Source organism: Brassica napus, chromosome A6 (genome assembly GCF_020379485.1).
Source record: "Brassica napus cultivar Da-Ae chromosome A6, Da-Ae, whole genome shotgun sequence".
NCBI lineage: Eukaryota > Viridiplantae > Streptophyta > Magnoliopsida > Brassicales > Brassicaceae > Brassica > Brassica napus.
Window position 1 is genome coordinate 25,280,751 of NC_063439.1, and position 25,869 is coordinate 25,306,619.

The 25,869-nt window shown below is 30.6% G+C and overlaps 4 protein-coding genes across 4 annotated transcripts; all 4 read left to right on the forward strand.

Annotated features, from left to right (window-relative positions):
- Positions 1-3,780: 3,780 nt before the first annotated feature.
- LOC106349347 (cytochrome P450 71B34) lies at positions 3,781-5,777 on the forward strand. The gene is made up of 3 exons (XM_013789297.3): positions 3,781-4,172; positions 4,238-4,818; positions 5,058-5,777. The coding sequence occupies exons 1-3, from the start codon at positions 3,866-3,868 to the stop codon at positions 5,661-5,663; spliced, it is 1,494 nt and encodes a 497-aa protein (XP_013644751.2). The 5' UTR covers positions 3,781-3,865; the 3' UTR covers positions 5,664-5,777.
- A 983-nt stretch (positions 5,778-6,760) lies between these two features.
- On the forward strand, positions 6,761-10,083 carry LOC106350897 (acetolactate synthase 3, chloroplastic-like). Its single transcript, XM_013790731.3, has one exon. The coding sequence runs from the start codon at positions 7,968-7,970 to the stop codon at positions 9,741-9,743; it is 1,776 nt and encodes a 591-aa protein (XP_013646185.2). The 5' UTR covers positions 6,761-7,967; the 3' UTR covers positions 9,744-10,083.
- A 506-nt stretch (positions 10,084-10,589) lies between these two features.
- LOC106349348 (cytochrome P450 71B3) lies at positions 10,590-12,475 on the forward strand. Its single transcript, XM_013789298.3, has 2 exons — positions 10,590-11,542; positions 11,696-12,475. Exons 1-2 carry the CDS (start codon positions 10,592-10,594, stop codon positions 12,302-12,304), a joined length of 1,560 nt encoding a protein of 519 aa, XP_013644752.1. The 5' UTR covers positions 10,590-10,591; the 3' UTR covers positions 12,305-12,475.
- A 169-nt stretch (positions 12,476-12,644) lies between these two features.
- LOC106352425 (cytochrome P450 71B23-like) lies at positions 12,645-20,876 on the forward strand. Its single transcript, XM_013792065.3, has 2 exons — positions 12,645-16,826; positions 18,815-20,876. The coding sequence occupies exons 1-2, from the start codon at positions 15,933-15,935 to the stop codon at positions 19,424-19,426; spliced, it is 1,506 nt and encodes a 501-aa protein (XP_013647519.2). The 5' UTR covers positions 12,645-15,932; the 3' UTR covers positions 19,427-20,876.
- Positions 20,877-25,869: the final 4,993 nt, after the last annotated feature.

The following is a 25,869-nucleotide window of genomic DNA, read 5'->3' on the forward strand; positions in this document are numbered from 1 at the left end:
AAAATTTGTTTTAAAAAAAATATCTTTTACATAATATAAAATGAATATGAGTAAAAATTAGTGAAACTATATGTTCCATAATTTTTAAAAACTAAATTAATTCTTTTATGAACACTAATTTTTAGAAATATTTTAGTTTTATAAAGAGTATATATATTTTTTAAAAAAATTTAATACTTTAATAAGTGATTCTATAAATAAAATTATATATTACAATAATAATTTATACATTTAACACTCTAGATTTGATTGTAAATATATATCTATTTGTATAAAATCGAAGCATAGCGGATTCCGAGTCTGAAATTTTTAGTATTTGTGATTTGATTTATTTTTAGAAGATATTAATTTTTAATATTTGTTTTGCTTCTAAAATTTATGGATATCCAAATTGATTAAGTGGTCACGCCGATAGGGCCGGCTCAAGGTATATATAGGCTTTGGGTAAATTTTTTTTATATATATCTATAGATAATTTAATTTTTTTTTGATCCTTATCGCTAATTACTATAAAAATATTTAGACGCTTTTTGACATTACTTTTGTTAACAAATGGTTGGGCCCCGGGGTCCATGTCCCTCTTGCTCATTAAGATCATGATTAACTCCAGTCTTTTAATTTGAGTTTTTAACTTCGGATAAAAGACAGTTTTTAGGTTTTCTTAGATTTTAACTAAAAAAACTATGAATTGCCTTTTAAATAAGAGATATAAAAATCATTTTTTAGCGAAAAATGTTAAAAAAATATCAAATCATAAGTTAAGAACCCCGGTTAAGAGATCGGAGTTAATCATACCCTAAGCGGCCCTGCACGAGAAGGGAATGCACAATGTCAAATCTAACCTAGATTGTTGTGAATTTTAAAATAGATCTAGAATGTATTCTAATTCTAGTAATAAATTTATAAAGATATCCATCTCAAGTGAATGCTTTTGCTATTTTTACTCCATAATAAAGCTTGGTGTTAAAAAAAATATCTTAAATCATACTCTAACTCTTTCCATTATTATTAGTTCCTAAACTTAGCATCTTTAATTTATATAATCAGCAACCCATAGCTTATGTTTGTAGTTTGCATATACAAATGTGTTCTACTTCTATACATTGGAGTGTAAACAAAACTCATAATATTATCGTCAAGCAATAACGAGTTTATAGAGAAATTCAATTGAGAAACAATAAATAACAATGCCACGATTATATAACTCTAAACCATAATTTGAAATAATTGTGAAGTGGAAAAGTGAGCTTCTGCGAAAGAGTTCTCATCCACACAATATAAGTCACATGTTAAGCAGTGATCATAACAATTGACAACGTACGTATTACCGACAAAACATTTAAGCATAAACGTTCGGGTACCCATATCGTATTTGGATTTTCGAATTCACCTTACTAGGTTTCATTCTAATATTTTATAAGTACGGATCGGATTCGGATAATAACACTTCGGATTCAATTATAATTTGTAATACATCCTAAAACCCATAAATTAATCATATATCATTCAGATTTGAGTTATAACGGTTCGGTACGAATATATCCGAAGTAAAAGACAAAATTTGAAAGTAAAACATAAGAGAAAAAATACTTAAATTGAATAAATATTAATCTAACACATATCAAAATGATAAAATCTCTATAATATTATTTGAGGAGTCACTTTCCTAGGTGTCACGTTCACGTTAACTCTCACGGTGGTTGATTACTACGATACCCCTAATGAAATAAAAAAATACATTTAAATATTATTTTTTACTTTTTAAAATTTTCCAAATAACAATATAAATAAAAAGGAAACATTTATAAAGTTTTAAATATAATTTAAAAACGAAAAAATATATGTATATATAATATTGTTTCATAAAAAAAGGAAAGTTCACAAAATAGTAATATTCCATTTAAAAGATATCTTTAAGTAACAAAAAATATACTTTTGAAGTAATAAAATACTTTTTTTTATCTACATCTCCTTAGATGAAAAATTATATTTGTATATAATGTGATTTCATAAAAACAAAAGTTCACACAAATGATCTTGATATTAGAAAAAGAAATATTTTTATTTTAAAACATAATTTTACACAATACAAATATATATTTTCAAAGTGGTTGAATTTTTATATATATCTATATATTTTCTTAGATGATTACACAAAATAATTAAGTAACATAAACGTATATAGGTTTAATAGACAAAAAAAAAATTATTATTATTATTATTATTGAAATGTTTTTTTTATGTTTTTTCATATATTTAGTTTACTATAATATCTGACAATTACAAAAAAAAAACATTTATTTTACTTATATAATATAATTTATAAAATACAATCACATTTTTACTGCATATTTTAAGAGATATTAAAAAAACTAAAAATAAAATTTAGCAATAAACATATTAACAAATGAACATATTAGCAACTAATCCAACTTATATCTAAAATTATAGATGTAACTACAATAAAAATGTATAATTTATCAGCAACTAATCCAACTTATATATAAAATCATAAAATCATAGATGTAACTACAATAAGAATGTATAATTTATTTATTTTGTTTATATAATAATAATTTATTTATTTTGTTTATATAATAATAATTTATTTATTTTATAAATTTAAATTATATGATGACTTAAAACATATTAACAAATGATAAATAAAATATTAACTCACTGTAACAATTTAAATCTTCTGTAAAATTTATATATATGCATGAGACTTTAGAATATTATCATTATATTAATTTATGTAATTTGGAATCAGACATTTTAGCTTATTTTTTATTTCATTCTAATCACAATATATCTTAAATTATACATAATCTTAATAAAATATACTTATGTATTTAAGACAACAACCAACCTAAAATGCAAATAAGAAAATTAATCAAAAAATAATACATTTACAAGAAATAAATATTATAGTTGAATTCAAATAAATAAACAGAATCCAATATGTCCAAATGACAACTAAATTGACTGTAAAAACAACAAAACCAATTAGATAAATATGTAATTAAAGTAATATGAAGTAATTAATATAAATTATGCATACAAATTATAAATTAATTTAAAATTAAAAATAAATATCAATTAATTATTATATTATATTTATTTTATAAATATTTATGTCCGTGCATGAGCACGGGAAAATCACCTAGTAACAATAAAATGTTAAGTCAAGCATAAAAACAAACATTGTTTGTAAACAATATGTATTACCTTACGGATATATATATATCATGTCAATATAAACATCGAATTGAGTATTTGAAATGGTTATATATTTCAAGTTTTTATATTGACTGTTAATTTCGGACTTTTCGAGTTATCCATTTGGGTTTGGTTAATAACAAGAGATATTTTGTACCACCCTACAAAACTGATTAGGTTATTTTTACATTTTAGATCAGATAACGGTCGGGTATTTCGGTTTGAATATTGGATTCCGAGTTTTATGCCCAGTCCTAATAACAACAGTATAACACTGACTTATCAGAAAATAATTTAAAATTTTCTGTATAAAATTAAAATAAACGAGTCAAATAGTTAAATAAACAGAGATGCAAAGTTGTTTGAAAGATAAATTGGAGAACGAAAACAATGAAACCAAGCTTTCAAACTGACAAGAAAACAACCCAAATAATGGACTTACCTCAGAACATTATCTCTTCACACACAAAGAGACATACGTTACATCATAGCAATTAATAAAACCGGAGCCTTGTGTCAAATAATTATTCTCCACATAAAAAGTTATCATACCTGTTTTCATAATGAAGTTGACCATTAGCTGTAAAGCACAAATTCAGTGAAACTATTCGAGAAACAGAAAAGACAGATCAAACAATTAGAAAAAATGGCAACCTCTCTCTATCTCCTCTACTTTTTAGTCCTTACCCTAGTCTCAGTAATTTGCCTTAAACTGTTCAAACAATCAAACCCCAAACTACCTCCAAGCCCTCCAACGCTTCCAATCATCGGAAACTTACATCAGCTTGGCGAATTGCCACATCAGTCTCTACGGAGACTCTCCAAAAAGTATGGTCCAGTGATATTTATGAAGCTTGGTACAGTCCCAATGATCGTAGTCTCTACTCCTGATACAGCAAGACAAGCCCTAAGAGTCTTTGACCTTAATTGTTGTAGCCGTCCATCATTAGCAGGTACTTTACCTAATTAAAGTTTCGATTTATATTGATTATGATAACATAACCAATGGTTTCTTCAGGCTCAAGGAAGCTCTCTTACAACTACAAGGACATCGCTTTCTCTCCGTTTGATGATTACTGGAAAGAAATAAGGAAGCTCTCTGTTCAAGAACTCTTTAACATCAAACGTGTTCATTCGATTCAACCCATCAAATACGAGGAGATGAGGAAACTGATGACTTCACTCGCTGAATCAGCCTCTAAGAAATCTATAGTTAACATGAGCGAGAAGCTTCTTTCTTTAACAGCTGGCGTGGTGTGCAGGGCATCATTTGGTGTGAGTTTCCAAGACACTGTGCTTGACAGTAAGAGGTTCAACGAGTTAGTCCCTGAGGCACTTGAGATTTTAGGGAGCTTCTCTGCCTCAGATTTTTACCCTTATGTTGGCTGGATCTTGGATCGATTCACGGGTTTACACAAACGTAGAGAGAGAAGTGCACAAGATCTCGATGCCTTCTGTGAACAGATGATTGATCTGCATCTAAAGAAAGGCAAAGAAGAGAATGAAGATTTCGTGGACCTTCTCATGAAGTTGGAAAAGGAAAAAGTTGTTCTTGGACAAGCAAAATTCACAAGAAACAATATCAAAGCACTCCTCATTGTAAGTACTATTAAAAAAAAATACATTCTCTCTCTCTGTTTCATAATGTATATGTTACGGCCTTACGGGTGAAACACACACAAATTATAAAAAATATTTTTCTCCAAAAAACACATAAAACTATAATTTAAAAATAGTTTAAATGTTTTATATTATGAAATGGATGGAGTAGATTTATACAAGATTAAATTTAGATGTTTGATTGTATTCCACATGCCTAATTTTAATTGTTGTCTTAGAACATTCTTCTGGCCGGAATAGATACTTCTGCAATAACAATGACATGGGCAATGGCGGAGCTCTCAAGAAACCCACGACTGATGAAGAAAGTTCAATCTGAAATCCGAGAAAAATATGGGGACAAAGAACTAATCAGCTTAGAAGAAACTGAGGAGCTAGAGTACATGAAAATGGTGATTAAAGAAACATGGAGGCTTCATCCTACAACCCCTCTTCTGCTTCCAAGACAAGTAATGACTGAATTTGAGATCGACGGCTACAAGATTCCAGTCAATACAAGGCTTCAAGTGAATGTTTGGGCTATAGGGCGTGATCCAGATGCATGGAAAGACCCAGAAGAGTTTATTCCAGAAAGGTTTATGGATAGTAATATTAATGTGAAAGGACAGAACTTTGAGTTGTTGCCATTTGGGAGTGGTAGGAGAATGTGTCCTGCAATTTACATGGGGACTAAAATGGTTGAGTTTGGTCTGGCAAATCTGCTGAATCGTTTTGACTGGGAGTTACCACAAGGAATGAAATGTGAGGATGTAAAGATGGAGGAAGCTCCAGGACTTACTATTTACAAGAAACATGATCTTCTACTTGTTCCGGTTAAGCGTTAAGATCTTTGGTTTTCTAAAATAAGTTCAGCATAAGATTATAAACTATTTCATGAGTTTTTCAACGTTATACAAAATCATAACTACCTTTTTCTCATAAAACAGTATTTAATTAATATTTTTCTCAACGACAACAAAGGTTGAAATTCATCTAAACAATAAAACACATATTGTATTGTCTAGAAATTGTATTTGTATGAACTTCCAGCCAAAATATGATATATAATATAGTAAATATATGAAAATATAAATATATATCATGTGATAAACGTTAGAGTTACATGACTTTGCAAAGATTTTTTTTTTTTTTTGGACTAAAAGCTTTGCAAAGTTTTCAAATTAAACTATTTTTTTGGTGAAAAATTATAAGAGAATAACTGATGAAAATAACAAAGAACACACGACATATACGGGAACTGAATGTATACGAAAATTTTAGGGTTAGGTTTAATTAGGAGTCAGTGACAAAAAAAAAAGTTTAATTAGGAGCATGCATTGTGGCTCTCGCATATAATATAGGGTGAATTAGCCAAATGACCAAATTTGAGAAGGAAATTAAGTGCATAGCATTGATTTTGACATAATAAAGCCCATAATAATTATGTCAACTTCTATCCGGTAATGCCCTTTTTTGTTCAAGTTGCCAGTAATAGAGAGAGAAACTGATGATATCAACAATTTGACACCCCACAATTAATTATCACACGTAATTCAATCAACACCACACTTTTGTTTAACACATAAATATACATCTAATTTTTCTATACCATATTACTAAAAATAATAGGATTCAAAATCCACTCACACCTAGTAAATACTAAACTTTAATCCAAACCTCAACTCCAAAATAATAAACCCTAAACTTTAAACATCACCCTTCCATCTAAATACTAAACCCTAAATCCTAATTACTGAACCCTAAACTCAAATATAAACCTTAAACCCAATTATCAAAATCTGAAAATAGTATATAATATTATATAATATTAAACTAAATCCAAACAAAACTCCTCAATGCTAAACTCAAACCTAACTTTTGAATACTAAACCCAAAAATGCTATCACTAAACCCAAATCTAAACTCCCACCTTCCAAATACTAAACCCTAAATCCTAATCACTAAACCCTAAACCCAAGTATAGACTATAAACCCAAATAGAATGGAACAAAATACATAGTATAGTATAAATTGGTAAGCAAAAAAAATACTTTTTTTTAATCGTCAAATAGAACATACATAATACGGTCACTAAACCCAAACATCAACCCCCACCTTCCAAATACTAAACCCTAAATCTTAATCATTAAACCTAAACCCAAGTATAAACTCTAAACCCAAATAGTATAGAACAAAATAAATAGTATAGCACATATAGTTGTAAACAAGAAATTGATAAATAATGAATTTATCAAACAATCGATGGTACAATAATACAACAACCGTAGCATACTATTTAGTTTGGTACTTGCGAATTGTACAAAAATATAAGAATCGTACTATACTATAATTTTCTTTCACTACATATAGTATAGTCGACGAATTCATCTTCTTCACATCTTCCTCTTTTTACAGACATGGTGATACACACATTCACTAGTCCAGAGTAATTATTCTTCATCATACCATATCAATACAGCATACTATAACAATTTAAATAACAATGAAAAAAATCAAGATGAACAACATTGAAAAAAACTAAAAAAAAAAGAAATTGTGATGTCACCTCGTTGTTGTCTACGGTGCCATCTTCTCCTCCAAACTCAATTCCACAAGCTCAAAATCCATATTATTTCTTAATCTAGTGGTTTGTGTTCGTATGTATAAAAAAACAGAGATTGGAGGAGAAGAGGAAGAAGAAGAGAAAGAGATGTGGAAGAATGATAACCACAATTTATTAAATTATTTATTTAATATTTCTTTTGATAAATAACTCTCAGCCGGTCACACAGGTTGAATTGAAGGGTAATATAGCATTATTACATAAAATACATGTACTGTAGATGAAAGTTAGGGGTTTTAGTTATGTAATGAATTATAATTTGTTTGAAGGTTATACAGCCAAATTTCTCTATAATATAAGAAGTGTTTTTTTTTTGAACACAATAAGAAGTGTTTTTTTATTTATCAATTAATAGAAAAGGCATACAAGAATATCTATGATGATGTATACGGATAATTTCCAGAGTATCTAGCTATGATTATCTAAATATATTTGCATGTCTTCAGGGCTACACCCTTAATTTATAAGGTCATGCGCTGCGTCTCAGCTTTTTCGGCTATCCTTTTTCCTCTTCTGAGCAGCTATCATGGCAACGATCACAAATATATCAACCTCCTTCTACAAATATCATCATGATCATTCCTCCTCAAAAACTCTTATACCAGTTTCGAAACTAGCTCTTTCTTTTGCCATTAATCCTCGAAAACCCTCCTACATCCATTGCCGTAGCAAACACGGTTCTCTCTTCTGCTCTGCAGTTCTCAACTCACCTCCTGAAGACCTCTCCCGCAGGGGCTCTGATATCCTCGTTGAGTCCCTTGAACGTCAAGGCGTTGAAACCGTCTTCGCATACCATGGATCCGTATCCACGCAAGGCGTTGAAGCAGCCTACGCATACCATGGAGACCTCTCCCGTGGATCCACGGAGCTCTACCGCGCGCTCAAGCGCTCCTCCGTGATCCGTCACATCCTTTCTCACAACGTAAAAAGTCCTCTTTTTGCAGCTGAGGGCTACGCTCGGTCCTCTGGAAAACCTGGAATCTGTATTATAGCCGCCTCCGACCGCCGCGGAGGGGACTATCTCGCTAGCTGTCTATCTGACACTTGCGTCCCTCTTGTGGCCATAACCAGCCAATACATTAATAACGATGCCTCAATGCGTTTGATGACAAAACATATATTTCAAGTGATGAATGCAGAGGATATCCCCAAGATCATCGAGGAAGCCTTCTTTCTAGCTACTTCCGGTCGTCCCGGGCTTGTTTTGATTAATCTTCCAGAGGATATTCAGAAATGTTATGCTGTTCCCAGCTGGGAATCTTACTGGGAGCAGATTGTTAGCTTGATAAAGGAATGTAAGAAACCTATGTTGTATGTTGGAGGTGGCTGTCTGAACTCCATCGATGAACTGAATAGATTTGTCCAACTTACGGGAATCCCCGTCACGAGTGCAATAATGGGACTTGGATCTTACCCTTCCAACGATGATTTTTCGTTACAAACATTTGGTATGCAAAGGACAGTGTATGCAAATCACGCTTTAAAAGAATGCGATCTTTTGCTAGTTTTTGGGGTTGGTTCCGACGAGCCTTTACCTAGCAAGGCTAAAACAGTTCATATCGACGTCGACGCATCAGGAGATTCTGAGAGACCTCTTGTACCAGTGCGCGTAGATGTTAAGTTGGCTTTTCAAGAGATGAACAAGATTCTTGAGGAACGAGCCGATAAGCTCAAGCTTGATTTTAAACTCTGGAGGATTGAGTTGAAAGAGTATAAGCAAAACACACCGTTGAGTTTCAAACCACCTAAAGAGGCCATCCCTCCACAGTTTGTGATTCAAGTCCTTAACGAGCTAACCGATGGTAACGCCTTTATAACTACTGGTACCGGGCAACATCATATGTGGGCGGCGCAGTTTTACAAGTGTAAGAAGCCCATGCACTGGCTAGCATCAAGAGGCTTCGAAGCAATGGGGTTTGGACTCTCCGCTGCCATTGGAGCGTCTGTTGCAAACCCTGATGAGGTTGTTGTGTACATTGACGGAGACAGGAGCTTCCTAAAGAATGCGCCGTACTTGCCTACTATCGTGACAGAGAATCTTAATGTGAAGATACTTATACTAGACAACGAGTACATTGGTGTCTCCTCCCTGGAGGGAGATATGTGTTACAAGAAATCTTTTCTCGGTGATAAGGCGACAACAATACTACCCGATATGCTCAAGGTTGCAGAAATTTGTAAGATTCCAGGGAGGAGAGTGTCGAGGAGAGAAGAAGTACGAGGGGCTATACAGACCATGCTCGACACACCTGGTCCATATGTGTTGGATGTGATAGTTCCGGATGAGAGGGAAATTTTTTAGGATGAAATACTAAAGCGATCGATTAGGGTGGTGATTATCTAACTTTGTGACCTTATAAATATATATATATATGCAAATGCAAACTTTAGTGCTATTCTAGATTTTTAGTAAAAATTTATGTGTTGAACTGCTACTTGGCCTTAAATGGTTTACTAAATTCGCACTTGTTCGGTTGCTTCTCTCAATTTCCGGCTTATCATAACATCTCGGTTTGTGGTATATGATTTTATATGTTAGAGATATTAAAGAGAATTGATTTGATTACGGATGTTATCAAACTGCATTTATCTTTTGAATTCAAAAAAAAAGTTTTAAGTTTGAAAGTGTTTGAGCTAAAGTAATTAATGATGATCACCAATCGAAAATTTTGTGATATTGTATGAATGATGTCAAAACAAAATATGATAATTGTATAGTTAGTAAAAATAATTTTCGATGCTCCAAAAAACAATGCACCGGCCCGGATAGGTCCAGATCGGGCGTAGAGATTCATTGGCAGAAGCGGTCAGGTACATGATACAATAAACGACATGTAACTCTTGTATATTTAATTTCAATATAAACCCTTATGTCAAACGTACATAATCAAATAGTTCTGAACCTGACTGTAGGAGCAGTGATTTATGTTGACTTGGTTGAAATGATTTAGGATAAGAAGTACTCGAGTTTTTGGAGTTTTTGATTGGTCTAAGGTCAGATATTTTACACGAGTTCGCACGAGACTGTGTCTTAACCTCTCAAAGCTTATCTTCATAGCAGTAAACGACACGGTAACTTTATATGAATGGACACTGACTTATGTTTCTGTGGTCAGGAAGCCCTTTAAGTATGTTTAATTCTTTGTCTTAATGCGCAGATTCAATAATCACCAAAAACAGAACACAAAAGAGAGGACAACGAAAACAATGTCGATTATTCTGTATTTCTTTTCGTTTCTCCTTTTCTCGTTAATATTCGTGAAGAAAATCAAAGAATCGAGACAAAACCTTCCACCGAGCCCACCAAAGTTTCCGATCATCGGAAACCTACACCAGCTTCGAGGATTGCTTCACAGATGTCTTCATGATATCTCCAAGAAACATGGACCCGTGTTGCTTCTCAGGCTAGGTTTTGTCCAAATGGTTGTAATCTCATCGAGCGAAGCAGCTGAAGAAGCTCTTAAAACACATGACCTCGAGTGTTGTACCAGACCTAAAACTAACGCCTCATGGACATTCTCGCGTGATGGTCAAAACATTGCCTTTGCGCCATATGGTGAGGCGTGGAGAGAGTTGCGTAAGCTTTCTGTTCTCAATTTTTTCAGCGCCAAAAAAGTTCGATCTTTCAGGTACATCAGAGAGGAAGAGAATGACTTGATGGTCAAGAAACTTAAGGAGTTGGCTCAAAGGAAGTCTCCAGTGGATTTGAGCCAAACACTTTTCTGTCTAGCCGGAAGTATCATATTTAGAGCTGCCTTTGGACAGCGGTTTGAGGAGAACAAGCATGTCGATAAGGAAAGGATCAAAGAACTCATGTTTGAGGTCCAGAGAACTGCATCTCTAAGTAGCTCTGATCTTTTACCTGCTGGTTTGGGATGGTTTATGTACTATTTGTCAGGACAACATAGGAGAGTTAGCCAAGTTTTCGTCGAGGTTGATACTTTGTTGAATCATATAATTGATGATCACTTGAAGAACCCTGAAGATAAAACAAATAAAGATCGCCCTGATATCGTCGATTCGATCTTAGATATTATGCATAAACAAGAACAAGATGATTCTTTCAAGATCAACTTTGATAATCTCAAAGGAATCATGCAAGTAAGCATAGAATATAGTTGAACTCTTTTAGTTAAAAGTCATGTCCTATTTTAAGAAGTATATATATATCTTACAATAGTTTTTTCTATTTTTAGAAGTATATATATCTTGAGTCTTTGTGTCCTTAACCATCTGGTGACTTTGTTGACCTAGGATATATATCTCGCTGGAGTAGACACAAGTGCAATCACCATGATTTGGGCAATGGCAGAACTTGTTAGAAACCCCCGGGTGATGAAAAAAGCTCAAGACGAGATCCGAACTTGCTTCGGAATCAAACAAAAGGAGAGAATCGAGGAAGAGGATGTCGACAAGCTTCAGTACTTGAAGCTTGTGATCAAAGAAACCTTGAGACTACACCCGGCAGCTCCTTTGTTACTACCAAGAGAAACAATGAGTCAAATCAAGATTCAAGGATACGACATTCCGCCAAAAACACTTCTAGTTGTTAACGCCTGGTCTATAGGTAGAGATCCTAAACACTGGGAAGATCCAGAAGAGTTCATCCCTGAAAGGTTTATCGATTGTCCTGTGGATTACAAAGGACAGAGCTTTGAGATGTTGCCATTTGGTTCTGGACGGAGGATGTGCCCTGGCATGGCTTCAGCGATTGCGACCGTTGAATTGGGACTCTTGAATTTGCTTTACTATTTTGATTGGAGATTGCCTGAGGAGGAGACAGATATAGACATGGAAGAAGCTGGTGATACTACGGTTATTAAGAAAGTTCCTCTTGAGCTACTTCCAGTTCTTCATGAGTAAATGATTGTTTAACGTTAAAGAAATCAAACAGCCTTATAGATCTGAAACTGTACCTCGATAGATAGAAATGATGCTTATCATAGTATATGTTTTATATTTTCCTCCATAGCAGGCTACACCTATTTAATAACTACCTTATTTAAGATTTTTAATAAACCCATATTATCTCGATGGAATTATCTAATTGTTATCTAAAATTAATAACATAGAGTTATCTAATTGTTAGATTATATTTATCCATGGTTATTAACATGTACGAAACCGTAATTTAATATAAATACTTTATAATAAACAACTAAATTTCTATAAATGTTTAATATTGCTAAATTTGTAGTTAAATACAAATTTAGCTATATTTTTTATTATAATTGATCGATATTTCACTGTTCAATTTTTTTGCAAAAAAAAAAGATATTTCACTGTTCAAAGTTAAGAAAGTTTCCCGCACCAAACCGTTTCAAGGTCTTCCGACTCAAAACTCTTTTCAAAATCATCCAGACATGTGTGTTTGGGTAGTAAATAGTTTTTTTTTTCTCTCAAAAGTTTATTTAATAAAAGCCCAAGGCCCAACACGCTTACAAGGCCTACACCTATTAAGCCCAACTAAGAACCCAAAAAAAATCTCAAGCTCAAGACATGCCCTAGGCCCAAGAGAGAAACGGATGTCGGCTGCATTCCATCGCGATCCACAGCATCACCGCCGCCTCGACTACCACCGGAGAACCACCCACCGATTCACCGAGCCACACCAGAGCTCTTAGACTCCACACCTTCTTCACTGCGATTGCCAACCCTCCCAGGTACGCCTAATCTCGGAGAGAATCAATCGTGACCGAGATCTCATCCGCTATAGTTCAATACAGGGACCAAGGAGGAGGCTTCGCTCAAACATCAACCTTTCCACCGAGAGCTTTCATCGTCCTCCGACAAGATCTCATCCAACAAACCCGAACCAACTTCACTTAACAAGTGAACAACAACAAAAATAATCGAAAGAAACTAAACCCTAGAAAGGAACTAAGGGGCCAGAAGCCGGCAACAATGGAACTGTAGGAGTCTCCACGTTCCGGAAGCTTAGCCGACGCCACAGAGCTGAAGAAGCCTCCACAACCCAGGAACTTTATCGGCGATGCAAGAGCTATAGGAGCCTCTACATCCCGGAACAAAAACAACGCTGAAATGGAGATATGACTGTCCTACCTCCTCGCCGCGAATTCAGAGGAAGAAGAGTTGCAAAGAACCGAGCTCTTCCCGGAACAAAACCCTAACCCAGATCCGCGCGCATGTCAAAGAGAATCGACAGATCGGAGCAACCACACGAGAACTTGAACGGAATGACAAGGAAGAGAGCCATCGACGCCGGTACGCGCTCGGACGCGTCACCGTAAGCGTCACTGGCTGCCTTACACTCTTTCTATCTCTTCTCTGTCTTTGCTTACCACTAGGTCGTAAATAGTTTACTTATATGGATGTTTTTATAATAAACACTATTTATACTGCATTTTTTATTTTACAAAATACAAATAGTTTGTTTAAATAACAGGGATAGAATATACATACCATAACCCTATTTGATCCGATGCAGATCCCTTTTTTTTTAAACACTGGTAGTTCTATTAAAACATGAAACAGATTACAATAGCCCGGCGATAAACAATCCCGAGAATCAAAGTCCAGCGAACAACACAAAGTCCCTGGAAAATTAAGCCCACATATGGGAGTCTACATGAAAACCATAAACAACACCCATAACTAGTACAACCTAAAAACAGATCAAATGAAATCCAGAAACTTCAATGAAAGAAACATGCAAGAGACATCAACAAAACACATTTGAACAAAGACAAATCGCAGAAGCAATCTTGGCCAAACCCACGACTTGCGAATCCTCCTATAGTGAATAGCCCAAGCAATTTAAGAACAAAGCTTCAAACACCAGCAAGACATAATCACTTCATGATCGAAAGTCTTCAACCGGAGACGGCTATGACGGTAAGAAACCGACTTGAGAAACCAGAAGGAAGCTTGAATAGAGAAAGATCTCGATCAGATCTATTGATTAATGACAAGGAGCGAAACAGAACATCTCTAGATTAAACAGTCTCGAAGGACCGAGAAAGAAGAAGATCGATACTGAGATGAACCAAAGGCTTTGGAATCAATCATGCATGTTCTTCAATCAGTTACTGGATTCGAAACAAAAGCGGATCTGAGTGAAGAGAAAGTGAGAGCAAGGTTGACTAGTTAATGCATGCATCAGATGCTCAACAAACTCTCTTATTCTCTCCAAAAATGACAAAAACGCTAGATCGAAATCTAGAAGGAAATCAAGCCCGATGAGAGAATAAGATCCAAAAAGAGAGCATGGAAGACAAAGAGAGACAGATTCCGACTCCAGCTCTAAGTGAGCAGCCGGAGTCGGCTAAACGGAAAAGCGACAGAAACAACCAGAAGAACTAGAGAGAAGGCGGAGAGAATGAAGAGGAGAGAGAGGTTTATATTGTTTTCCGATGCAGATCCCTACTATTTCTTAGATAGTAGATATTTATTACTTTATAGAATCGAGTGACATCCAGACGTAATTTTGCCCTACCCTCATATATGGGTTATTTTGCCAATAACTGAGTTTTTTTTCTTCTGATAAACCAAAAGAATATAGCAATAAACCTAAGGAATATAGCATTCTATTCTCGAAATTCAGTGTATGAAATTTGTGTTATAAACCTGTAAGTTTTACCTCTCCATGAAGCTGGTTAACGGTATGATAAATTAAGTGGTATATGCGCCATTTTAAAGGTGGACACTACTTAAATTCTTTTAAAAGACTAACACATACAAAGTTAGTATAGATAAATAATTTAAAACAAAATATAAAATATGTATCTGATATAAATAGTATATATATATTAGTGTTTATCATTTTTCAGCATTTTGTAGTGATTATCCAAAAGAAAAATAGTATGACAAATGAAATTAAAAACAACATCAACAATACTTAACTTTATTGTAATAGATGTGTATAATAGTATAGACATATGAATTAGAAACAAAATATACACAAATTGTGTTATATTTTATCTTTATTTTTTAAATAAATATATAATATGAATTATTGTTATTCTAGTCAAAACAATTAACCTACCTTAAAAATATATCTGTCTTTTCTAAAAGTACTAGTGATGAAACTTATTATATTTTAGTATATTTGTGAGATTAAATATTTGATTTTTATAAGGTTGAAATACAAAAAAAAAATATAAGATACAAAAATACTTTGAATATTTTGGTCAACTTTTTATAGTTTTTTTTTGTCAATTATTAATGTTTTCTTAGTCATTCAGCCTTATTTCAGGTGTATGTCCACCACTTAGATAAAAAAAAAGTCCTCGGAGTTGAATTATATTTTCAACATCATCATTTACGGTTCGACTATTATCGAAAACGACCCCTGAATTGAGAGTACCCGCGCAGAGATCATCCTCCTAGTTCCTAAGTCTGAACTCTTAAGTGTTTTCTTTATTCCAATGTTGAAAATTCTAATTTCATTTCTCTTTAAATTGAAATTCACATTCACTCGGAAAAATAGTAAAAAAACAAAAAAAAAAGAGTGAACACATAACTCAAAAACATGTCAACTTTCCTCTGCTTCCTCTGGCTTACGCTACTTCTCTTAGTAACACTAATCTTCAGGAAAAAGTTTAAAACCTCAAAACTAAACCATCCTCCAGGCCCAAGAAAACTTCCTATCATCGGAAACTTACACAACCTCGAAGGATTACCACACAAATGTCTCCAAAATCTCTCAAAAATCTACGGACCGGTGATGAAACTCCACTTCGGTTTTGTCCCTATAGTCATAATCTCTTCAAAACAAGCAGCAGAAGAAGTTCTCAAAACCCATGACCTAGATTGTTGCAGCCGACCAGAAACCGTAGCGACCAAGAAAATCTCTTACAACTTCAAAGACATTGGATTCGCTCCGTACGGGGAAGAATGGAGATCTTTGAGGAAGCTTGCTGTGATGGAGCTACTCAATTTGAAAAAACTCAACTCTTTTAGGTATATAAGAGAAGAAGAGAATGACTTGTTCGTCAAGAAACTCTCCGAAGCTTCTGTGAAACATTTTCCTGTGAATCTGACAAAAGCCCTTTTCACTTTAATCGCTAGTATCGTGTGTAGACTCGCGTTCGGTCAGAATCTTCACGAGTCCGAATTTATCGATGAAGATGGTATGGAGGAATTAGCGTCTAGGTCGGAGAAACTTCAGGGGGAGTTCGCTTTCTCTAATTACTTTCCAGGAGGTTGGATTGTTGATAGAATTACGGGTCAAAGCAAAAACTTAGAAGGATTATTCTCAGAGCTCGACGGTTTCTTTAACCAAGTGCTTGATGAGCATCTAAAGCCAGGGAGAATAGTGTTAGAGAGTCCAGATGTGGTAGATGTGATGATCGATATGATGAATAAACAAGGCGAAGATGGTCATTTTCAGCTCACTACTGATCATATCAAAGGAGTCATCTCTGTAAGCCATTTAAGTAATCTCTCTTTCAGTGTTTTCTTAACTTTCTTGCTTAATTTAAAGGATTTTAGTTGTGGTATATATGATTCTGTTAATAGTTTGTACTTTCCATTAGTATTCCATGGTGTCAGTTCAAATTCTGGATTTGAGTGCTATGTAGTTTACTAGTGTGTGTGTGTGTGTGCATGTTGGTATGTGCTCAAATTTAGATGAGCTTTTTTTAGAAAAATGTCTGGAAAATGAAGATTTTTAACTTCAAATAGATCCAGACGAAACATCGTATATTTGAATAAGTTATTTTATGATATTTTTAAAAAAATTGTTTCCATAACATCATATATATATATATATATATATATACATATCCCTTATATATTAATTGAAGAGCATTACAACATTTGAGTGTAGTCACGTGTCATCACTAGGATGATTCTTAGAATTTTTAGAAAATAAGTTGGTCCATCTAAATATATATATTATATATTATATTAAATTAACTATCAAATTGACTAGAAGTGCATAAAAAATATTCTCCATTCTTTCTTTAAATAAAAGTTACAAAATTACCTAATATAATTAACATATATACGATAATTAATGATTTTGAATAATAAAGATATGATAATAGTTTTTGTAACCTCCATTATTTTTGTTTAATTTATATTATTAAAAAAATTAAACAATAACATTAACCATATAATAAAAATCTAAATTCTTTTCTTATATGTTATATTTTGAATTTAAAAAAAATGACTATAAATTACTAAAAATTTTAAAATCTTACAATGAAAATTTTATGAACAATGGTTTTACTTTTTTTTTATAAAAAGATACAAATGATCATAAAATCACACATATATATATATATTATTTAAATTAAACTATATGCCATGTAAAATACATAAATATGTTAATTTCAAAATTTTCATTGAAAGGGTATTGAGACCTCAATATTTTAATTTTGAAATCTGCATTGAATTTTTAAAAACGATTATAAATTACTAAAGCTATTAAAAATCTCACACTGAAAATTTTGTGACTATTGGTTTAAATCTAGTTTTACTGAAAATATACAAATGTTAATAAAATCATATGAGTATAAACTAGGAAATTTCAATTAAATATTCATATTTAAATATACTAAATATTTGGTGGTAAATATTTTTTAACCGGATTTTGGAAAATTTTAAAAAGGATTTAGGAAAAATAATATTAGAGATTAAGTAATTCTAATTGGTTATTTGAGAATCTTTGGTAAAATATAGAAGTTCGTATTATTTCAAAAAAAAACTGCAAATATTTTTAGCCATAGTTGGGCTTATATTTAAATGTGAGTAGTTAGTACTAGTATATGTTAAGAGAAACATATAAAGTAAAGTTTTTTAAAATATATTCTACCTAGAATCAAGTTGGATCCACTTTTGTGATTCTGTTTTAATAGATTGTACATATTAAAATATATGTAATGTAAATAAGATAAACCAAAACCATTTTGAACATATAAATACTAAATATTTTTTTTGGAAAAGATCGGTGAACATTCTCTTTCTATATCACATTAAAAAATATCGCATTATTATTAGTCTGGGTATGTAATTCAAAAAAACGAACAACAGTAGGACAAACATAATATACATAACCTGTCATTTAAGATTTATACATGCTTTAAGAAAAAAAAAATTTACACAAGCAATCTCCATGCTTAATTTGAAAAGAATAACTATTGTAATTGCATAAATTTCGAGGTTAAGTTGAATGCATAGTGACAATTAATGTGGTGGTGACTTGAGAATATTGAAGTAAGAATCTGACTTTTAGTAATATAATAGTTCATTTCTTCCATGTCTACTTATCAGGAAGAATTAAAAAAATTGTAAATTTCCTAAAGTTTATCTGTAAACAGTTCTCTTAAATATATTACGTGCTTTTCCCTAATGATATATTATGGTCTTAAACTAGTAAACATTTTTTTCTAACGATTGGATATATAGGATATATTTCTTGCCGGAGTAAACACAAGTGCTACGACCATACTTTGGGCAATGACTGAGCTAATAAAAAATCCAAGTGTGATGAAGAAAGTGCAAGAGGAGGTTAGGACAGTACTTGGAGAAAAGAAAGAGAAAATCACAGAACAAGATCTTAACCAACTTAGCTACTTCAAGCTAGTGATCAAAGAGACATTCAGATTACACCCAACAGCTCCACTGTTAGTACCAAGAGAGACAATGTCACCAATCAAGATTCAAGGCTACGACATTCTCAAAAAGAACCAGATCATGATCAACGTGTACGCGATAGCACGCGACCCGAAAACTTGGGAGAATCCGGATGAGTTTAAACCGGAAAGATTTGCTGATAGTTGTATTGATTACAGAGGACTAAACTTCGAGCTTCTGCCCTTCGGTTCTGGTCGGAGGATTTGTCCCGGTATGACGATGGGGATCGCGATGGTCGAATTAGGATTGTTGAACTTGCTTTACTTCTTTGATTGGGTACTGCCTGAGGGAACAACAGTGAAAGATATAGATATGGATGAAGAAGGTGCCCTTATTATTGGCAAGAAAGTTCCTCTTGAACTTGTGCCAACGCGCCAACATTAACAAATTGAAAAAAGAAACTTATCTTAAAATAAGAGAAAATACTTTTTTTTTCTCTCTATGCTAGTTATGTTGTATTTCTAGGATCCGTAAGTGCATACATCTGCTTCGAATGTTACGAACCGCCCGCCCCGCACTGCAGTTAACAGTAACAAAAATCTCTACATATACCATATATCTATACGTTTTTATAACTGTTAAAACTGCACCGTAATTAAACCGCTTGTCTCGCACCGCTCAAACCACAGTTACCATTCGGAGCCTTAATTTTTATTGCCGGGGTATTATATATATATATATATTTAATACCATATATAGTTAATAAATGTATGAAGGTTTGATGTTGAAAACTGAGACTACCTGGAAGTTTAGTTTATTCTTTTAAGTATATTTTTTGAACACCGATTATTCTTTAACAAGATAAGATATGAGCCCGTGGCGTTGCAACGGGTTTTGTTTGATGTTTTAGTTTAATTAAAACTATAAAATAATAAATTGTTTTATTATAGTTTTATGATTGTTTTTTTGCATATATTTTTTGAGATTTATTTTATAATTAAAAACTGTTTTACACATAAGTTCAAGTTAATATTTGTATTTTATAATCATGGTGCATAGATGAATTGTTATAAACTTTGTACTTAGAATTATACATAACCGTTTAAACCGAACACAACCCAAAATAAAAAAATTGAATAAAAAGTAAAAAGAAATGAAAGTCAATGACAACATTATACATGTTCTTATGTATTAATTTAATGTTTTATTAAATAATTCTTTAAATTTTTATTTTGTTAATATTTTTTTTAAAAAAGGAAAACATTCTATTTTATAAATATATTTTTATTTAAAATTAAAAAGATAAAAATAATAATTTCAAATACTTACAATTTTGTTTAAGATTTTAGAAAAGAAAAATTACTGTCATATAATCTATTACAATTTTAATCTCTTAACTTTCTATACCGGTCCGACTGAAAATGTTTTTATGCCAAACTTTTTATAAATTACAAATCTAAGCGATTATCTAAAATCAACTCTCAAAGTTTAAGGGTGCGATCATACTATCACTAATGTACCGGATCATATTAAGACTCCGCAGTTAAACAAGGTTGCCGAAAGTAGTAATATAATAGGTGACCTTCTGAAAAATCCTCGTGTTGCACCCCTTTACATTTTTTTTAAAAAAAAGATATTATTCAAAAATAAAAGAAAAAACTCGAAATATTTCTAAAAGAACATGTTGTAAATCCCAAAACTTTTAACTTTGGATAGAATCTTTAGTGGTAGTAGTGAAGCTTAAGGCCAACTCCAATGGGACACCAAAACACCAAATTTCGTGTGATTTCATTTTCAACGAGACACCAAAAATGAAATCATCCTATCAAATTTAGTGTAGAGTAAATAGTGTTACACTATTCATCACACCAAATATTAAATATTGATATTTTATTAGGTTTTATTTAATGATATTGTTCATTATTATTATTAATCAGTTCAAATTTGTAACTAAACATAAATATATTGCATTATTTTTATTTTAAAATTATTTTTACATAATTAAAATATATTTTTATTTTATTTTCAAATAAGAAATCACAGAGTGATTATTATTATTTTCTTTATATTGTAAAAAAATAAAATATCATAGAAATTTTATTTTTTATTTTATTTTTAAATAAAACATCACTAAATGATTATTATCATTTACTTTATCTTATAATGTATTTTTATTTAAAATATCGATTATAATCTTTATTCAAGTAATGTTAGATTTAATAGTAAGTAATTAAAACTTTATGTAATACTATTAAACTAACCAAAAAATAAAATAACATTCTTATTTTTTATTTTACAATATAGTTAAACTTGTATTACTAACTAATACAAATTTTATTAAAATAAATAAACAGTTTTGTTACGTGCTTTTCATAATTAATAGTTTGTAATTTTTAATATAATATATAAAATAAATACATAAAATGTATAATATTGTTAAACCAAAATATAGATGTAAATAAATTTGATAAAAATAATTTTACAAAAAATAAACAAACATAATATCTAAGTGTGATAATCAATCATTTAGCAATTTTAAATAATAAAAATATAAAAATTATTAAAACTGAAAACTTCAAATAATATGTAATATTATCTTTGGTGTAATATTTGATATCATGTTTGGAGATGACAAAAAGAATTTGACACTAAGGTGATGATTGTTTTGTTAGATTCTAGATTTTGGTTTTTGGTTTTTGGATTTTGGTTTTTAGTTTTTTGTTTTTGGTTTTTGATTTTGCAGTAGATTTTGGTTTTTTGAAAAAAAAATTGAAAACTGTCGTGAGTTTTTGAAAAAAACCACAAAAACTTGGATTTTGGTTTTTCATTGGAAAAAACAGTTATTTGAAAAAACTAGTTTTCCTAAATTATAGGGAATATATTTATCTAAAAACTTGATTGTCTAAAAAATAGTTTTTAGAAAAACTAAAACCAAAAACCAATTCAAAAACCACAAACAATCAACCTCTAAAACACAAAATTTAGTGTAATTTTAACACCAAATTTGGTGTAATTTCAAATGGTGAAAAATGCCCTAAAAACCAAAATGTCTTTTTCTCACAAAAACCAACCGAAAGGTCTTTTACTTTGTCAACTACGAGATATAGGTTCTTTTAGCAACAACAAAAAAGAAAGAAAACTACGAGACATGGTTATTTTACTTTGTCAACCGAAAGGTCTTTTATTGTAAAATAATATTTATATTTGGATTAATACAACTTCTGCGGAAAGTCCACCAACCTGATTGTTATAGAGCATCTCTAATATAAACTTCTTTTAAAAAAAAATAGATTAAAATTGAAAATGGAGTAAAATTGTTCCAATTTTACTTCATTTTTCACTCCATAATGGAGTGATGAACAAAAAAAAAATAGATTACTTCATTTATGGAATAAATTTCATTATGGAGTGAGATATGGAGTTGAGTTGAAGCATTTCTCACTTTTACTTCATTTTATAGAAAAAAATGGAGTTGAGATGGAAATGCCCTTACACTACCTTAGACATTCTTTTGACTGATTATACTCTAGACTCTGTGAGAATAATACTAATTACGTATCTATTTTCCTCTTTACACCTTTTCACTTTGTAAAATTTAGTTTAAAATATAAATAACTTTTTTGATGTTACTAAAAAATTATATCAAACATATTTTTAATATTTTAAAATAAATACTCTACTAAATCATTACTATTAAAACATAACCATAACTTGGACAGTATATTGTATGATATTGCCAAATCTGAGTCTTTATACTAACTATACATCTTAATATGTCATCTAATAACTTATTTATTCAATTAATTTCAACTACATAATTAAATAGTTTTAAAATAAAATAAATAAAAAATATTAATAAATAAAAATCTAAGAGTAATAAAATATTCTTGTATTTTAAATATATATATATATATATAATTATATAATTTCAAAAATATTTAAACAAAAGAATAAATAAATTTTATACAGTAATATAAATTTAAATTCGACTAATATACAAAACATAAATTTACAAATTTAGTTAAATAACTTAATATATTAAGGGAGAATTTCATATGATATTTTCAAAATACATTCTTCATTAAGTGGCAAATAAAGTGGCAAAAGACATTCATCTTCACCATTAAAAAAGTGATATTTTCAAAAATATATTTTTCATTAAGTGGCAAAAACCTTTTATACCATTGTTCTCTCTATATATATATATAATAAATAATTATTTAAAGAAAAAATAACTTTTTATGTTTTTGAATTATATTTTTCAAATTCAATTTTTTTAATATAATTTTTGAACTTTTTTTCAATTTTGTTTCAAAATTTCTTTGTGAAAATCGAAAATTATGTTTGAAACTATTTTTTTTAAGTATTTTTTTATATATTTATTAGAGTCCTAAATTTTATTTTCCAAAAATCCGACTTCACCCCTCAATTCTAAATCTTAAGTTTAGATGAGTTAATTACTGAAGGTAAAAGTAGTTAGTATAAACATGAAAAGTAGTATTATGAATATGGTATTTTTGGCAATTTTTTTTGATTTAATATTTAATTTTATAATTTTCATAAATTAATGTATATTATAAAAGAGAAAAAGACCAAAATAGCACTAAATCAAGTTTTTGTTCCCAAACTAGCACTCAAGGCCAAAAGTCACAAAAATAGCACTCAAGGGGTGGGGTTTAGGGTTTAGAATTTAGGGTTTAGGGTTTAGAGTTTAGGTTTTAGGGTTTAGAGTTGAAAAGTGAGGTTTTGCGGATAAGATTTCAAATTTTGAAAAATAAAAAAATTTAAATTTTTCAAAAGATAAAATGCTATTTTGGTCATTTTAGTTTTTGAGTGCTATTTTTGTGATATAAACTTAGAAAGTTGCTATTTTGGAGATTTGCCCATTATAAAATCTAAATTTTTTGTTATTTATGTGTATTTATATACTTTAATATACTTTTATAGTTTACAAATCAGTTACATATGTAATAAAACTAAAAATGATATTTTATAAATATTTCATCTAATTTTTAATTATTTAAATTTTAAATAAATATAGAATAGTGACATTAATTTGTTATTAAAATTAAAAACTTAAATTTTAAAACATAATTAATATAAATAATGTATACAAATTTAAATATAATTATACAAATTTAAAATATATAAATTATAGATGCAATCATAATTTTGTTAAATAAAAATTTGTAAAAAAAAAGTATTGTGCTTTTAAAGCGCGGATCAAAATATATCAAATGTGAAAACATTTACACAACATTTTTATTTTCTAAATATTGTTTAAAATACTTTTTAATCAAAATTGACTGGTCAACTAGTTAAAATCTAAGTTTATTGTTTTGAACAGTAAATGGCGGTCTCAAATGTTTGAATAGTCACTACCCTTTAGGAAAATGTCATCCTCGCATTTGTGGCTATGATCGATTTTAACGCAAGCAGAGTCGTACCAACAAACTACCAGCATCTCCTCAATTATTTGACAGCTGGACTATTAAGAATGGTCCGATATTTGAAACCTCAAATATTTCAAATAAAGATGATAAAATTATGTCTTCTACCATTAAATGTCTTTTTTCTTCTTCTTAAAACCTTCTACCATTATGTCTGCGAGTGTGATTTGATATAGTTGAAAAACGCTTTTAGGATATTCAACTAAAATTCTGAAATTTTCAATGGTTTGATTTTTTATGTTTGAAAAAGTCCATTTGGAATTATTATTCTACGAAACTGGTTCAGTTATAAATGCGAAGAACAAGAGGATTATTACCTTTATCAACATGTATATGTGTGAACTCTGTTAGCATTCATCTGTTCTTCTCAAATTTTCAATGGTTTGATTTTTTTAGTATCTTGTGAAAAGAGTTCATTTGGAATTATTCTTCTTAGAGTTTAGTCCAATTGTAAATGTGAAGGAAAATAAGTGAAATAAGTGCACGATTAGATGGGATCATAGTGAAAGAATCTTATAATATCAATTAGCATAACATCAACTATTAGAATTTTGTTGTTACAGTGTATATGTATCATGGTAAAAGCTGTCATGTTAATCATCTAATTCTCCAGTTAAATACTTATTAATTACATGGATACTAGGTCTGGGCTCGCACTTTGTGCGAACTAATATATATTCTTAATATTTTTTACTATTATATTTATTTTAAGCTAATGTATTAATTAGATATAAATATTTTTTTGTGTGTGTTTCGGTCTTTATTAACCAAATCTCAATTGATTACCATGTTAAAATATTTTTCTTATTGTTTATACATGATTCTTTTATCTGGAAATTGAATCCCAAGTTTTTTTAAATAATAAAGTCTAGTTTTAAATTTTTTTGCTTAAGTGTAAGCGTGCTTAATATGAAGGAACAAATCTTTAATTTTGTAGTACAGTTCTTGGCCATGTAGAACTATGCAGAGAACTTGAATAAAACTCAATAATACATATCACCGTAATTTTCAGGATTGGTTTAAAGAAATATGATACTTGGTTTGCATACCAAGAATGTGCATGTTAAACATGTATCACTAAATATTAAAAATTTAAATAAGCGTCATGTCATAAAAAAAATATATTAAATTAAACTGAATAAAATTTACATTGTGTTGCGAATAGTAATTAATTCTAACTTAGTTAAACATTTTCATGTTGCAATGATATATTTTAAAGGTCCAATATTCACAACTTCGCCAATAATATCTAACATACAAAACATTAAAAAGTAGAACTTGTGAACAAACATATCATAATTTGAATACATCAATAAAAACAAAATATTATATAGAAAATTCACCGACTAAACATTCCTTTTCATATTGACGTCCCATTATTTCTTTAAATTCCATGAAATAATTATTCTTTTTTAACTCTTTTGAAAAATCATAATA

Excerpts from the sequence above, each read along its gene's own strand:
- LOC106349347 (XM_013789297.3), top strand. The coding sequence starts at position 3,866 with ATGGCAACCTCTCTCTATCTCCTCTACTTTTTAGTCCTTACCCTAGTC. Across the intron at positions 4,173-4,237 it reads TAGCCGTCCATCATTAGCAG|GCTCAAGGAAGCTCTCTTAC; the intron begins GTACTTTACCTA and ends TGGTTTCTTCAG. Across the intron at positions 4,819-5,057 it reads ATATCAAAGCACTCCTCATT|AACATTCTTCTGGCCGGAAT; the intron begins GTAAGTACTATT and ends TTGTTGTCTTAG.
- LOC106350897 (XM_013790731.3), top strand. The coding sequence starts at position 7,968 with ATGGCAACGATCACAAATATATCAACCTCCTTCTACAAATATCATCAT.
- LOC106349348 (XM_013789298.3), top strand. The coding sequence starts at position 10,592 with ATGCGCAGATTCAATAATCACCAAAAACAGAACACAAAAGAGAGGACA. Across the intron at positions 11,543-11,695 it reads ATCTCAAAGGAATCATGCAA|GATATATATCTCGCTGGAGT; the intron begins GTAAGCATAGAA and ends TTGTTGACCTAG.
- LOC106352425 (XM_013792065.3), top strand. The coding sequence starts at position 15,933 with ATGTCAACTTTCCTCTGCTTCCTCTGGCTTACGCTACTTCTCTTAGTA. Across the intron at positions 16,827-18,814 it reads ATATCAAAGGAGTCATCTCT|GATATATTTCTTGCCGGAGT; the intron begins GTAAGCCATTTA and ends TTGGATATATAG.